Here is a 17,233-nt window from a genome sequence, read left to right as displayed (position 1 = left end):
TTATCCACTTTTTACAAACATTTACCCTTCTAATTTAATGTTTTTATTTTACTTTCAATAAGTTTTTATTCAAAAGTTTAACAAAGAACAGACAGACCAATGTAGTTAGACAAATATCAAGGAGGGCCGTTCTTTCCAATACAGTCGAGAGTCCGGGTGATATGGACCGGACCCAATTAAATGAGCCTAAAAGGCTGAGCCCCCTTAACCTCCCTGGCGGTATGATTATGTCTGGAATTTTGTACCAAAAGCGGTACAATTATTTTGCATGGAAATTTGGTGTTTTACATTGTAGGCCTGTAATCCTTAGGAATAACTCACTTAACTACTAGCCGACCAGCCACCGTCATTATACGGCGGCAGGTCGGCTCTCCTGGGCGAGAGCCCGTAGCTATATGTCCACTTTTCGAGCGGCCACTAGGGGCGCGTGCGCGCCGCGGGAGGCGCTCGCCCCCGACTCCCGTGCGCGTGCCCGGCGGGCTCGATCGCCGCCGGGCACACGCGATCGCTCGTTACAGAGCGGGGACCGGGAGCTGTGTGTGTAAACACACAGCTCCCGGTCCTGTCGGGGGGAAATGCTGATCTTCTGTTCATACAATGTATGAACAGAGGATCAGTGTTTGCCCTAGTGAGGCCACCCCCCCCCCACAGTTAGAACACACCCAGGGACATACTTAACCCCTTCCCCGCCCCCTAGTGTTAACCCCTTCCCTGCCAGTGGCATTTTTATAGTAATCCAATGCATTTTTATAGCACTGATCGCTATAAAAATTCCAATGGTCCCAAAAATGTGTCAAAAGTGTCCGAAGTGTCCGGCGCAATGTCGCAGTACCGAAAAAAAAATCGCTGATCGCCGCCATTACTAGTAAAAAAAAATATATTAATAAAAATGGCATAAAAATACCCCCTATTTTGTAAATGCTATAACTTTTGCGCAAACCAATCAATAAACGCTTATTGCGATTTTTTTTAACGAAAAATATGTAGAAGAATACGTATCGGCCTAAACTGAGGAAAAAAAATGTTTTTTTATATATTTTTGGGGGATATTTATTACAGCAAAAAGTAAAAAATATTATTTTTTTTCAAAATTGTTGCTCTATTTTTGTTTATAGCGCAAAAAATAAAAACCGCAGAGGTTATAAAATACCACCAAAATAAAGCTCTATTTGTGGGAAAAAAAGGACGACAATTTTGTTTGGGAGCCACGTCGCACGACCGCGCAATTGTCAGTTAAAGCAGCGCAGTCCAGAATCGCAAAAAGTGCTCTGGTCTTTGGGCAGCAATATGGTCCGGGGGTTAAGTGGTTAAATCTGACCAAACAAGAGTCTAATAGGCATCCCGGGTATGATTTTTTTTTTAAAAACAAAATTATAATATAACAAATAATAATATAATTATAATAAAAATTATTCAATAATGTAATCACCTCAAAATCACGGAAATTTGCTCAGTTGCAGAATTGTCGCTGTCATTACTTTTATTTTTTTGATGACGAATTTCCCCACAAATCGCTATCGCACAATTCTGCAAGTGATTCAAATTTATTATCGCTGTTTTCTAGCTGCTCTAAAACCATTTTTGACATAAAGGGACACTTTTGGTTGCTATGGACAATCTACAGTTTGCAGGGAGAAAGAAAGGTTTTTATTATATAAAATAACATGTAGGGCACTGGGCAGACCACTAGGGACAAGGGGGGTGTGTATTTTTTACATACAGTACTGTAATCTATAAGATCACAGTATACTGTACTTACTTTCTTGAATTTGGCGCCGTTCTCCGCCCCCGTGCGTCGTAACGTCACAGGGAACTTGGATCGGTCTCACACGGGTACACTGTGTGAATCGAGCGAGGACGCCGCTCGCTCACACAGCGCGGTGGCATCGCTGGATCCAGGGACATGGTAAGTAAACCATGCCTGTGGATGCTGCGAGGCGAGCCCGAGTCTGGCTCAGGGTTACCGATTGCAGCACAAAAATTTAACCCCGAGTCAGACTCGCGAATACCGCCAGGGGGGTTAATGAATCGTCCTATTACAGACTTGAAGGGGTTGTAAAGCTTTGTGTTTTTTTCAGCTTAAAGCATCCTATGCATTAAGGTGAAAAAACACCTTGCACTCTACGCAATTTTCCACTGTTGTATTCGATATTAGTTCTATGCAACCAAATGCGAACGATATGTCGTACGATAATCGGATCGGGTGTATGAGGCAAAACGGTCAGACTTGAGGACAACAGTCGGTCAACAGACAATCCCCTGCCAACAATCTGATCGTGTGTACAAGACTATAGAGTCTCTAAAACAGCGGTCTCCAAACTGCGGCCCGAGGGCCGGATATGGCCCTTTGCTTGCTTTTTCCGGCCCTTGGGGCACAATTCCTCCTCCTGATACAAATGATGGTTCATAACTCCTGTCGCTGATGCAAACATCAGGGCACTATTCCTTTCACTGTAATGCTTGGACACAATTCCTTCCACCAATATCAATGATGAGGTACTCTTCCTCCCACTGACGCCAATGATGGGGCATTATTCCTCCCACTATTGCCAATGGTGGGGCGCTATTCCTCCCACTCACACCAATGATTGGGCTCTATTGATTCCACTAATATCGATGATGGGACACTATTCCTCCCACCAATACCAATGATGGTCCACTATTCCTCCCACTGACACCAATGATGGGGCACTATTTATTACCATGATACTAACAATGTTATCCAAATAATACCAATGATGGGGCATTTTCTACTCCCACGGGCCATAGTCTGGCCCCTTTGAAGTCTGAAGGGTAGTAAACTGGCCCTTTGTTTAGAAAGTTTTGAGACCCGGCTCTAAAATAATGCAACCGTAGCAGTTGGTCAAATGATAACACGACTACAGCGATTTTTTTTCGTGACTGCGACATTATGGCGGACACTTCGCACAATGTTGACACATTTTTGGGACCATTGTCATTTTCACAGCAAAAAATGCATTTAAATTGCATTGTTTATTGTGAAAATGACAGTTGCAGTTTGGGAGTTAACCACAGGGGGCGCTGAAGGAGTTCAGCTTCACCTAGTGTGTGTTTACAACTGTAGGGGGGTGTGGCTGTAGGACTGATGTCATCGATCGAGTCTCCCTATAAAGGGGATCACTCGATCGATGCAGCCGCCACAGTGAAGCACGGGGAAGCCGTGTTTACATACGGCTCTCCCTGTTCTTCAGCTCCGGGGAGCGATCGCGAGGGGGCGGCTAGAAACGAATAGCTGCGCCCTCATCCCGGATTGCTCCCTGAGGCTTACCGACCACCGCATGTACCGGGGGGGGTCCCGATCGGACCCCCGACCCGCGGAAAGTCGTTCTGCCTGTCCGTGCCATTTTGCCGACGTATATGTACATGCGGCGGTCGTTAAGCGGTTAAATTGGGTGTAATAGTGCACCAGACATAATTTTGTGTGAATTGGAATATCTTCTATACATTATTGTTCCAAGGCAGACGGACACAAACAATGGAATACAACCACACCCCGAACGATCACAGCAAAGACTCCACAGCAGCATGAGACAACACACAATATATACATATATACAACATTGAGTCTGACTAGCACAGATGATAGTGGGGTTCTCATTCACCCTGTGCCCCCTAATGGACACACGGTGATTTACACATAAGAGCGTCCAGGAAAGCTGGACACAGAGTTTCCAGAGCTCTCCAAGGTAAGCAGAGTTGCACAAACCCCCTACCCAAAGTGACTCCTGTCACAGTGCACCAGACATAATAAAAACAGCAGAGGTGATCAAATACCACCAAAAGAAAGCTCTATTTGTGGGGAAAAAAAGGACGCCAATTATGTTTGGGAGCCACGTCGCACGACTGTGCAATTGTCAGTTAACGCGACGCAGTGCCGAATCGCAAAAACTGGCCGGGTCCTTTACCTGCATAATGGTCTTGGTCTTAAGTGGTTATGCCCTTATCTGTACTTTCTTTTATTCCTTCGCTTGTAAAATTCTGTATCGCAGTAATGTTTATAAGATCTTTTTTTCTGTGTGTGTTGTATTCCAGACCTGATGAAGCCTCCAAAACGTGTTGGCTCTGGTTTCTTTTTCTTAAATAACACACTATCAGGACTTTTGAAGTTATTCTTTCTCTTGGGGTATAACGGTGCGCCAGACATAATTTTGTGTTTTTCATTTTTTTTCCTCTTTAATTAGGTACCTTGATTTGCGTAAATTTGGGTCTGTTCCACATGGTGGTTTCGGGATGGGATTTGAACGCTACCTGCAGTGCATCCTGGGAGTTGACAACATAAAGGACGTCATACCGTTTCCAAGATATCCCTACTCCTGCCTCTTATGAGGCTTAGCGTTGACCAGACACTGGACATTCCTAACGGGTGTGGTTTTGGTAGATGCCAAGGGATGGCGAGCCGACCTCGGTTACCAAGATGCTTGTATAGGACATGGATGACTACATGGAAAATGTTAATTGGCGGACTGTTTCGCTGTTGCACTGGACTGGATTTGGTACTTTTTGGGTTACTGGCCTGTAACAAATATTTAGATCAGTAGTTCCAACCAAGTTTGTGTAGTCCTGACTCTTGCTTTTGCCAGACCCATGAAAATCATGAAGCCAGAGACAACCAGCTCGGGCAGACAGAAGGTCGGTACTACGGGACGTGGTGAAACGGCAGCAAAAACGCATTTTCTAGTACAAATACTTGAAACCCCATTAGTTCTTCTTACTGCTACCTAGTTCTGGTGTCACTGTACCACTAAGCAAGGGTGGATCTCCTCATTGAGGCCACAGAGCGGTAAAAACTTGATGGAGATTCTAAATGTTTTGGCTTTAACTACGTAAGACTTTAATGCCCACGTGCCACATCCTCCATGGATGGCCAAGGTTTCTTTGCTGAGTGTGCCCTAGACCAGGGCTCGACAAATCCCGGTCGCCATGGCGACTAGAAATAGGGTCCTGGCGACTTGGCTTGGAAGGGGGGGGGGGGGTTTTGTGAGCTGGCGCCATCTGGTGGTGAGCCGTTGGTATTAAGTTATTACCACCAGATGTGTAAGCTGGCGCCATCTGGTGGTGGCCGTTGGTATTACAAGTTATTACCACCAGATGTGTAAGCTGGCGCCATCTGGTGGTGGCCGTTGGTATTACAAGTTAAGCATTACAAGTTAAACAGCAATTCTAATGTAATTTTTCACTATTTTCACTGCCATCTTCTTCCCTCTAATTAGAACCCCCAAACATTATATATATTTTTTTTATCCTAACACCCTAGAGAATAAAATGGCGATTGTTGCAATAATTTCTGTCACGCCGTATTTGCGCAGCGGTCTTACAAGCGCACATTTTTGGGAAAAAATTTAACTTTTTTTAATTAAAAGATAAGACAAGACAACAGTAAAGTTATTCCCATTTTTTTTAATATTATGAAAGATAATGTTACGCCGAGTAAATTGATACCCATCAAAATTACGTCCGCTGGTGGAATGCCGACAAACTGCCGACAAAGTTTTACCCTTTAAATCTCCATAGGCGACGTTTAAAAAAATCATACAGGTTGCATGTTTTGAGTTACAGAGGAGGTCTAGGGCTAGAATTATTGCTCTCGCTCTACCAATCGCGGCGATACCTCACATGTGTGGTTTGAACACCGTTTACATATGCGGGCGCTGCTCACATATGTGTTCGCTTCTGCGCGCAAGCTCGTCGGGACGGGGTGCGTTTTCTGGCTCCTAACTTTTTTAGCTGGCTCCTAGATTCCAAGCAAATTTGTCAACCCCTGCCCTAGACCATTCTTGATCTCTCGTTATGATTGTAAGGTGGTGGGATTGGCTCCTGACCATGTGACCACTGTGAATGAAGGCCAGTCGTACTGGTCACAAGATTAGGAAGTCCCCATCCCGTCCCCCCTAAATGTAATGACCCACCTAACGGGATGCTAAGGCTGGGTGGGCAGGGGTTAAAGTATATCTAAACCAAACCGCAAAGATTTATTTTATGTCACAGCTTACCAGCCCTAAGATGGGGTGGCTGCATTTGTTTTCCGTGTCGTGGTTTCTACCTGAGCTGAAATCTAAAACCTTGTTACCAGCTATCATCTGTGTACTGAAAAACACCCCTCTTCTATGTCATGGAGATGAGAAGAGGGAGAGGTGTTCTAGTTGTCATGCTGGTAATATACTTCCTGCTCTAGGATGACAATGCTGCGCCTCCATAGATACAGTGCAGTTAGTGAGCGTTGTCACCCTAGAACAGGAAGTGTGTTCTTGGAAAGACAACCAGGTGGAAAAAGGGGGAAAGGGCATTAAATATAAATAAAAACGAATGCAGTCATCACACCTAAGGACTGGTAAGCTGCAATACATTACATTTTTGTAAATGGGTGTAGATGTGCTTTAAAGGATGTCACAATACATACAAGTATATAAGCCAGGACATAATGTGTTTCTAGATGATAATCTTGTACCATCCAAGGTGAAACAGTTTTGTCTCATTGCATATTTTATATAAACGTGATAATTAAAAAATTATATGTATATGTGTGTGTATGTGTTATTTTGCATTCAGCCACTAAGGGCAGTATTTCTTTAAAATCCATGCACAGTGCTTGTTGGTATTCTTCTCCATTTATCCACTAGGGACAGTGTTTTCTTAAAATACTGGAACCGTCCCTTTTGGCATTATTTCTTTATCGTACATCACGGGACACAGAGCAGCATAGCCATTACATATGGGTTATATAGTGTACCTTCAGGTGATGGACACTGGCACTCTCCGACAGGAAGTTCCCTCCCTATATAACCCCCTCCCATAGTGGGAGTACCTCAGTTTTTTCGCCAGTGTCTTAGGTGTTGGTGCACGTTGAGGCTGTGCCTGTAGTAGTCCTTGGGACCAGGGCCAGCTGACCGGATCCGTCCAAGGTGCTTCATAGCCAAAGTGGACGGTACCCGGGCCCCAATTCGTGGATGGGGTTTTGCCTATAATGCCTCTCCTTGGAGGGCTGGACCCTGGGTTCCAGGTCTGGTTTCTATACCTAGAGAATACCTGTTGCCAGTGGTGCTGTATAGGTCCAGGTGTGTGGTGTTCTTTTAAGACCCCGGTCCCTGAAGGTCTATGACCATACCCACGGTGAAGGGGGAAGATTGGGCCTCTTGCAGAGCAATACCCTGCGGCGTGGAAAGGTAAGCAGGGGGCCTACGGAACTTGGTTTGTCAGTAGGCTTCCTACAGGGGATTCTTGGGCAGCCTAATTATGCCTCTGTGCATGGGCAAAGGAGAACCACAAAGTTTTCAAACGGGATGGCTCAAAGCACCCAGGTATCGTTTCCCCTGGCTGGGCTAGTAGGCTGCTGCTGCTTCTGTCACAAGGAGGGCCTTTTTGGGCAGGGTGTTCCACAGAGAGGGAACCATACCATTAGGGAGACAGTTAAAAGTTTCCTTCTTACCTGTGTCTGCTGCTCCAGCGTTTCAGGAGTCATGGGATTCCATTCCTGATGCTCCTCTCCGCATGGCTTCCTGCTTCCCCTGGCGGCGTCTCGCGCGTGCGCGTCCGTAGCTTGCCCGTGCGCGCGGCGACGCCGCGGGGAGGGGGCGGGTGACGCCGGACGGCTCCTCCTCCCTGCACGCAGGGAGGATAAATCCTGGAGGGCTGTTCGGTCTGTGAAGGCTGTGGAGGGACACGGAGCAGCGATGCTGGCTACAGCATAGGAAGGTTTGACAAAGCTTTCTGGCACAGTGACACCCGGTGGCAGTTGTTGGAAGTACACCTTACTAAAAGAGCCTCTGGCTTAAAGTTTGCATTCAAAAGCCTGTGTACTAAGCAGCGCCTTGAACACTTAGGGGTGCTCACCTAGCCCAGCATTAGGGGGTCAATACCAGACTGGTAGTTGAAGCCCTTGGGGCTCAGTATTGATTTTCCCTTTTTATAGGTTATGGGAGGTTTGGAGTCCCTCTAACATTACCCTACCCTATTGTTTCACATTTACTTGATTATATGTGTATTTCCTCCAGCTATTACAGTCAGTTGTATATTAGCGGAGTGCCTCAGAATTTGTATATTATGGCTCCTAAGGGTGCAGGTAGCGCTAAAAACGCTAAGACCGTTAAGAAACCAAAGCCGCTCCGGAATGCCCGGAGGTTGTTGTCCTAGGTGAGCCATCAGGGTTGCTAGGTGCTACGGCTGGCCCTACTCAACCAGCTCCTTCCTATGTGACGGAAGAGATGTTAGCCTCCACCTTGGGTGGATTGGAAAGGAGGATGGCCGCTCTAATTACGGCGTCTTTGTCAGGGAAGAAGCAGGTTAGATCCCCGTCTCCCAGGTCTGAGTCTCTGGAGGAGGATATCCTCTCCGCTGACGAATTGGAAGATCCAGGAGACCAGACTCAGGATCACCTTGACCATTTAGGTTCTGAGGATTCTACAATAGAGGAACCTTTTTCAGCTTCTCACGCAGAAAGACTGTGGGTTCAGTCCCTAACGGATATGGTGCGGGTGGCTTTTAAGATACCTGTGCCTCAGCCTCTGGCCTCCGCGGTATCCTCATTGGGCTCCCTGAAAGCGCCCCAAGCCAATTTGGTATTCCCGGTACATCCTTTGTTAAAGGACCTGATATTTCAGGACTGGGCTAAGCCGGACAGGATTTTTCTGCCTCCCAAAAGGTTCCCAGTCATGTACCCCTTAGAGGAAGAGTTTTCGAAGAAATGGGCTGTCCCTACTGTGGACGCGGCCATCTCATGTGTCAATAAATCTTTAACGTGTCCAGTAGACAATATCCACATGTTTAAAGACCCTGTGGATAAAAGGCTTGAGACCTTATTGAAGGCATCCTTTGCCACAGCGGGGGGAGTGGTCCAGCCGGCTGTAGCCGCCATTGGCGTCTGCCAGGCTTTAAAGGACCAAGCAAAGCAGGCCCTAAAGGACCTCCCAGCCCAACAAGCTCAGGAGCTGGCTGACTTACCTAGGGCCTTATGTTTCGCGGTAGACGCGATCAAGGATTCGATCCAACAGGCTTCTCGCTTATCCCTATTTCTGGTTCATATGAGGAGGTTGCTTTGGTTGAAAAACTGGTCTGCAGAAACCCCCTGCAAGAAACTCCATACTGGATTCTCCTTTCAGGGAGAAAGATTGTTTGGAGAAGATCTTGACAAATATATACAAAAGATCTCTAGTGGTAAGAGCACCCTCTTGCCGGTTAAGAAAAGGTTCCAGGGTCCCTCTTTTAAGCGTCCAACCTCTCCAGTCCCAGGGCCCTCATTCTCTAGGCAGTATCGACGGCCTCCTGGACGCGCAGCTGCAAACAGGCCACAGGGGCAAGCTGCAGGGAACAAGAGACCATGGAACCGTAAGCCGGTTAAAGCTGCCCCTAAGGCAGCCTTGTAAAGGGGCGCCCCCACTCTCTCGGGTGGGGGGAAGAATCCGGTTCTTCTCGGAGTTGTGGGGAGCCAAAGTTACCGACCAATGGGTTCTGTCCTCAGTGACTCAGGGATACAAGCTGGAGTTTCGGGAGTTCCCCCCTCCTCACTTTCAAGCGTCAAGACTTCCAGGCGACCCTCAAAAGCAGGCATCACTTCTGTCCGCCCTAGAGCGACTCCTATCTCAAGGAGTGATTATGGAAGTACCAGCAGGGGAGCAAGGACAAGGGTTTTACTCAAACCTCTTCATTGTCCCGAAGCCAAACGGCGACGTCAGGCCTATACTGGACCTAAAGTCATTAAACCGCTTTTTAAGAGTCCGGTCCTTTCGAATGGAGTCCATTCGCTCGGTGGTGGCCGCCCTTCAAGGAAGGGAGTTCTTGGCCTCCATCGATATAAAGGACGCGTACCTGCACGTTCAGATTTTCCCAGGCCATTACAGGTTCCTGCGTTTTGCCCTAAACTATCGGCATTATCAGTTCGTGGCCCTTCCGTTCGGACTAGCCACGGCCCCTCGGGTTTTTACGAAAATCCTGGCCCCTGTGTTAGCCATCCTAAGGGAACAGGGCATTCTGGTCATGGCCTACTTAGACGATCTTCTGGTAGTCGACCACTCAGCGGCCGGCTTAAATCGGGCAGTGTTGCTAGTAGTAAACTGCCTAGAGTCCCTGGGTTGGGTTCTAAACCGGGACAAATCGGCCTTACAGCCCACAAGAAGGTTGGAGTATCTAGGTCTGATTTTAGATACAAGACGACAACGGATCTTCCTGCCCCAGTCCAGAGTAGACTCGATAAGGGGTTAATCCAGATAATCCTAAGCAGCACAAGGCCATCTATACGCCTCTGCATGCGCCTGTTGGGAAAGCTAGTGGCCACCTTCGAAGCAGTGCCCTATGCCCAGATCCATTCTCGGAGGCTACAGAGAGCAATTCTCACGGCCTGGGACAAAAGACTCCAGGCCTTGGATCTTCCCATTTCTCTTCCCTATGCGGTAAGGCAGAGTCTGTGTTGGTGGCTAGTCCCAAAAAATCTTCTGAAAGGAAGATCGTTCAGTCCCCCCTCATGGAGGATAGTAACCACGGATGCCAGCCTATCGGGCTGGGGTGCAGTCCTAGACGATTTAACCCTACAGGGGAAATGGTCAAGGGCAGAATCAGCCCTATCCATAAATGTCTTAGAGATCCGAGCAGCTCGGTTGGCTCTTTTGGGCTGGACGGAGATTCTGCAGGGCTCCCCAGTAAGGGTACAATCCGACAATGCCACTGCCGTGGCTTATATAAACCACCAGGGCGGCACCAGGAGTCAGGCAGCCCAGAGGGAGGTAGATCGGATCTTTTCATGGGCAGAAGCCCATGTCCCCTGCATCTCAGCTATCTTTATCCCCAGGGTGGACAATTGGCAAGCGGACTTCCTCAGTCGCCAACAGATGTCCCCAGGGGAGTGGTCCCTCCACCCCGAAGTGTTCCAGGACATCTGCCGGAAGTGGGGTACTCCGGAGGTGGACGTTATGGCGTCCAGATTCAATGCCAAAGTAGCAAGGTTTGTCTCTCGAACGAGGGATCCATTGGCCTGCGGGACGGATGCCTTGGTATGCCCTTGGCATCAGTTTGCGCTAATCTATGCCTTCCCTCCGATACGGATGCTACCCCGTCTTCTTCACAGAATTCAAAGGGAACGCAAGCCAGCGATTCTAGTGGCCCCGAAGACCTTGGTACTCCTTGATAAAAACGATGACGGTAGAGGAGCCTTGGGTCCTCCCTCTGCGTCCGGACCTCCTCTCACAAGGGCCGTTCTACCATCCTGCCTTACAGGCCCTAAATTTAACGGCCTGGCGGCTGAGTCCCTGATTCTCAGAAAAAGAGGCCTTTCAGGGCAGGTCATTTCCACCCTTATAAGCGCAAGAAAACCAGTTTCCAGGTTAATATACTATAGGGTGTGGAAGGCCTATATTACCTGGTGTGAGACCAAGAAATGGGATCCCCGCAAATATACCATTGGGAGAATCCTGAAGTTTTACAGTTGGGAGTGGAAAAAGGTTTGGCGGTCAGCACAATCAAGGGGCAGGTGTCTGCCTTGTCGGTCTTCTTCCAGAGACCTTTGGCTGCCCATTCTTTAATGAAATCCTTTTTACAAGGTGTTATTCGGGTGAATCCCCCGATTAAAGCTCCCCTGTATCCTTGGGATCTAAATTTGGTTCTATCGGCCTTGCAAAGGCAGCCCTTTGAGCCCTTGTCCGCGATCCCTTTGGTCCTTTTGACTAGGAAACTAGTGTTTCTGGTGGCCATGGCCAGAAGAGTGTCGGAGTTGGCAGCCTTGTCATGTAAGGCACCTTATTTATTACTGCATAAGGACAGGGTCGTTTTGCGGCCGCTTCCGTCCTTCCTGCCTAAGGTGGTGTCTAATTTTCACCTTAATCAAGATGTGATTCTTCCATCATTTTTTTCAAAGCCTTCTTCTAAGGAAGAGAGGTTACTACATTCCTTGGATGTAGTTAGAGCTGTAAAAGTTTACTTGGAAGCTACAGCCCAGATTCGTAAGACTGACGTCTTATTCATTCTGCCAGAAGGGCCCAAGAAGGGCCAGGCAGCGTCTAAAGCCACTATTTCAAAGTGGATTAGGCAGACAATTATACAGGCCTATGGCCTGAAGGGGAAAAGTCCACCCTTATCGGTTAAGGCTCATTCCACTAGAGCTGTGAGTGCCTCTTGGGCAGCGTATCACCAGGTCTCTATGGCTCAGGTCTGCCACACATTTGCAAAGTTTTATCAAATGGACGTCAGGAGGAACGCTGATTCAGCTTTTGGGCAGGCGGTCCTCCAGGCCGCAATTTAACCTCCTCCTGTCCGGTGGCACCTCCTGTTTGGTTTTTTTCTGGTTGTCTCCCTCCCCTCATGGAGCATTGCTTGGGGACATCCCATATGTAATGGCTATGCTGCTCTGTGTCCCGTGATGTACGATAAAGAAAAAGGGATTTTTAATAACAGCTTACCTGTAAAATCCTTTTCTTGTAGTACATCACGGGACACAGAGCTCCCACCCCTCTTATGGGGAATTTTGGGATGCATATTGCTTGCTACAAAACTGAGGTACTCCCACTATGGGTGGGGGTTATATAGGGAGGGAACTTCCTGTCGGAGAGTGCCAGTGTCCATCACCTGAAGGTACACTATATAACCCATATGTAATGGCTATGCTGCTCTGTGTCCCGTGATGTACTACAAGAAAAGGATTTTACAGGTAAGCTGTTATTAAAAATCCCTTTTTTGCTTTCAGCCACTAGGGGCAGTGTTTCCTTAAAATACGTGTGCTGTGCTTCTTGGTATAATTTTGCGTTCAGCCACTAGGGGCAGTGTGTTTTCTTTGAATATATGTTCAGTGCTTGTTGATATTTATTTGCATTCAGCCATTAGAGGCAGTGGCCCAGATTCAAGTAGAATCGCGCAATATTTGCGTGGGCAAAGAGCAAATTTTTTTCTCTGCGCTCACGCAAATATTGCGCTTTGCCCGCGATTCACGGAGCAGTTGCTCCGTAAATTGCGCGGGCAATATGCTAAGCAGCCGGGCGCAAGGCTGCCTAATGTAAATGATCCCGCCGGGGGCGGGAATCATTTAAATTAGGCGCGCTCCCGCGCCGAGCGAACAGCTCATGCTCCGTCGGGAAACTTTCCCGACGTGCATTGCGGCAAATGACGTCGCAAGGACGTCATTTGCTTGTAAGTGAACGTGAATGGCGTCCAGCGCCATTCACGGTTCACTTACGTAAACGACGTTAAATTTGAACGTCGCGAGCGGGAGGCGCAGCTATACTTTAGCATTGGCTGCTCCTGCTATAGCAGGAGCAACCTTATGCTAAAGGCGCCGTACGGAAACTCCGTACCTTGCGTGAGAAGGGCCCACGCAACTTTTGTGAATCGGTGGTAGTATGCAATTTGCATACTACACGCCGATCACAAAGGCCGCGCCCCCTAGCGGCCAACGCAAGAATGCAGCCTGGGATGTGAAGGCATAAGGAGGCTTATGTTTGTCACATCCTAGGCTGCATTCGTTGTAACGAGGTTCCTGAATCAGGAGCACTCGTTACACCGGAGCAAGTAAGCACTTGCGCCGCGCAACCTATGGTTGCGCAGGCGCAAGTGCTTCTTGAATCTGGGCCAGTGTTTTCTTAGAATACATGCACTGTGCTTGTTGGTATATTTTTGCCTTCAGCCACTATGGACAGCGTTTCATTTGAACAGGGCTTTTTTTCAGCAGGAACGTGGGGGAACGCAGTTCCGGGACCTCCAGCAATGACTGTATGTAATAGTAAGGAGTGCTGGGGTGTGCTGGAGGGTCTATTGATGCTTGCTGCTGGGGGATCTTTCTTTATCGTACATCACGGGACACAGAGCGGCATTCATTACTATATGGGTTATATGGAGTACCTTCAGGTGTAGACACTGGCAATCTCAAACAGGAAATGCCCCTCCCTATATAACCCCCTCCCATAGGAGGAGTACCTCAGTTTTTTACGCCAGTGTCTTAGGTGTTAGTCATGGTTTAGCTTGCCTCCGCATCCTTGGGATTAGGTGAGCTACCGGTTCTGTCCAAAAAAGCCTCAGCGCTAAAGTGGTCAGTAACCGGACCCCAAACCCTTGGGGTATAGCCCATAATGCTTTTCTTTTTAGAGAGCTGGACCCTGGGCCCAGAACTTAGAAACCTTTGGGTACCTAAAGTTTTCTGTTGCCAGGGTGCTATATGGGCCCAGGACAGTGGATCCTTCATAGGAACCCAGGGCCTGAAGGTCTAGACATCCCCACGGAGATGGGGGAAGATTGGGCCTCTTGCTTGGCAAAGTCCTGCGGCATGGAGCAGGTAAGTGAGGGGAAAACTTGCGGAACTTGGTTCTTAGCAGGTTTTTTTCTGGGGGGTCACAGGGGACATGCCTAAAGTTATGCACTGCATCTGGCAAACTAGTCACATATCATAAAGATAGGATGGCTCTCTATGTATTATTCCCCATAAGATGTGACCTCCCTTGTAGTGTTGGAAAAGCATTGAGTGGGGCCTGTGTTATATAAAAATATATGTGTGTGTCAGAGAGCTTTGCTTACCTGCAGGCCTCCAGGCGATGCTCCATTCAGTCTTCCTCCTCAGAGCCTGCAAGCAGGCAAAACGCTGACCTCCTCATGGTTGCAGGCTGCAGGCTGCAGTTTGCTGGAACAGAGAGGTCCCTTCCTCCCAAAATCCCCCCCCCCTCCCCCTGTCGGGAGGGGCATTTCCTGTTTGAGGTTGCTGGGGGGGAAGGGCGGGTCAGTGGCTTAAAGGAAGGGGCGGCCCTTCCTTGTTTGTTCCATCAATACTTTGGAACTGAGGAGAAAGACCAGAGCGGCAGCACGGGGCGCCGAGGACACACAGTGGCCAGAAAGGATATTGCAGTCTTCAGAGGACTGTTTTGTCAAGCCTAGAAATAGGCTGTTTCTTTTCCATCTCATAGTTTTTCTTTGCAATACTACTCAGGGGGACAGAATGTTTTTTCTTTCCTGGATTTGAAACAAAAACGAAAAAAAAAAAAAAAAAAAAAAAAGTCATCTAGGGGAGAGGAAGCATTTTTTTATCCCCCAAACAGGTGTTTGGACAATTAACTTTTATAGTTCCAAATACCAATAGGTAGCAGGTGTACCTCGGTATTGTACCATGGTATGCCGCTGTTTTCCCTACAGGGAGCCTTGGGGCCATCGGGATCTGGGGCTGGAGCTGACGCGGGTCAGTCCAACCCTAAGATGGTCACGGAGGAGGTATTACTCACCTCTTTAAAAGAGATGCAGAAAAGCATGGGAAAAATGATATCCGCAGCTATGCGGGGCAGTAAGCGGAATAGATCTCCGTCGCCCGAGCGCGGACCCTCAGAAGAGGAGGTCCTTTCCTCAGGGGAATTGGACGACCTCTTGGACACGGACCAAGTAGGTTCAGGGATCGAAGACCCGGATACAGAGGAGTCTGGGGCAGTCTCCCTGAGGGAGAGCTGGTGGATTCAAGGATTGTCGGACTTGGTCCATAGGACATTCAACTTGCCAGTACCAGATCTCCAGGTATCGACGGTTTCAGCTTTGGGCTCACTGAGGGCGCCTCAAAGCAATGCTGTGTTTCCGATCCATCCTCTATTAGAGGGAATTTTGTTCCAAGATTGGAACAAGCCAGATAAGATCTTCTTACCACCTAAAAGGTTCTCTGTCCTATATCCTATGGAAGAAAATTTTTCCAAAAGATGGGCTACTCCTGCAGTGGACGCAGCCATCTCATGTGTTAACAGATCGTTAACATGCCCTGTAGAAAACATACAGGTGTTCAAGGATCCAGTTGATAAGCGCTTGGAAGCACTACTTAAGAACTCCTTCACTACTGCAGGGGCAGTAGTACAGCCAGCTGTGGCTGCGATTGGGGTCGCTCAAGCATTATCGGATCAATTTAAGCAGATGCTTAAACTTATTCCGGCCCAGCAGGCAGAAAAATTTTCGGATGTCCCTAAGGCCATATGTTTTACGGTAGACGCAATCAAGGATTCTATCCAGCAAGCGTCACGTTTATCGTTATCCCTTATCCATATGAGAAGACTCTTATGGTTAAAAAGCTGGGAGGCTGAGCCCCCATGCAAGAAGCTCCTGGTAGGGTTCCCCTTCCATGGAGGACGACTCTTCGGAGAAGACCTAGATAAATACATTCAGACCATTTCAAACGGCAAGAGTACTCTCTTGCCAACTAAGAAGAAGGTTCAGGGACCTGCGTTTAAACGACAGTATTCCCCTGGGCAGGGGCCCTCTAATGCCAAGCAGTATCGACGGCCTCCTGCAAAAGCAAACTTCGGCTTCAACAGCAGATCACAAGGACAGGCTGTTAGAGGCAAAAGGCAGTGGTTTCGCAAACCAGCAAAACCAGCCCCCAAGCCAACCTTATGAAGGGGCGCCCCCACCCACGAAGGTGGGGGGAAGGCTGCGACTCTTTTCAGAGATTTGGGAAGCCAGCATTCCCGACGAGTGGGTACGGTCTTCCGTGGCCACAGGCTACAAATTAGATTTCCTAAGGTTTCCTCCTCCTCATTTCCAGAAGTCGAGGATTCCAAACGATCCGGAAAAGGGAGCCGCATTAAGATCGGCATTAGATCATCTACTTTCCCAGGAAGTAATAGTAGAGGTACCAGTCCTGGAACAGGGGCTGGGTTTCTACTCCAACCTATTCATCATCCCAAAATCCAATGGAGATGTCAGGCCAATTTTGGACCTAAAGATGGTAAATGCATATCTAAAGATCCGCTCATTTCGGATGGAATCCGTGCGGTCAGCAGCTGCCACACTCCAGAAGGACGACTTCATGGCGTCCATAGACATAAAGGATGCCTACCTTCATGTTCCAATTTATCAGCCACATCAAAGATATCTACGCTTCATGGTGGCTTCGCGTCACTTCCAATTCGTGGCGCTTCCCTTCGGGTTGGCTACGGCCCCCCGGGTGTTCACGAAGGTCCTAGCTCCAATCCTAGCCAAACTAAGGATCCAAGGGGTCACGATCCTAGCATACCTGGACGACCTCCTAGTCATAGATCACTCGTCTCCCGGCTTGGAGCGAGCAGTGGCCCTCACGGTCCAATACCTCGAGAGGTTCGGCTGGGTCCTAAATCGAGAAAAGTCAGCTTTCCAGCCCACAAAGCAGTTGGAATATCTCGGCATGAGATTAGACACAGAACAACAAGGAGTGTTCCTACCTCTGAGGAAGGTAAAAGCCATCAAGGAATTAATCCTACTGGTTCTAAGCAAGAAAGAACCGACTATTCGCCTATGTATGAGGTTACTA

At 48.2% G+C, this 17,233-nt stretch overlaps 1 protein-coding gene across 3 annotated transcripts in view; it reads left to right on the top strand.

Annotated features, from left to right (window-relative positions):
- The window catches only part of NARS2 (asparaginyl-tRNA synthetase 2, mitochondrial), a 102,172-nt gene extending 97,603 nt beyond the window's left edge, over positions 1-4,569 (top strand). For 2 of the 3 annotated variants that reach the window (XM_040339964.1, XM_040339965.1), the window contains exon 15: positions 4,203-4,569. In XM_040339964.1, the coding sequence (XP_040195898.1) occupies positions 4,203-4,347 (145 nt within the window). In that variant the 3' untranslated portion in view covers positions 4,348-4,569. The remainder of the gene's footprint in view (positions 1-4,202) is intronic. The other variant, XR_005747325.1, reaches the window with a different exon arrangement.
- Positions 4,570-17,233: the final 12,664 nt, after the last annotated feature.

Source organism: Rana temporaria, chromosome 2 (genome assembly GCF_905171775.1).
Source record: "Rana temporaria chromosome 2, aRanTem1.1, whole genome shotgun sequence".
Classification (NCBI taxonomy): Eukaryota; Metazoa; Chordata; class Amphibia; order Anura; family Ranidae; genus Rana; species Rana temporaria.
The sequence above is the reverse complement of the archived record's forward strand: the minus strand, read 5'-3'. Positions and strand labels throughout refer to the sequence as shown.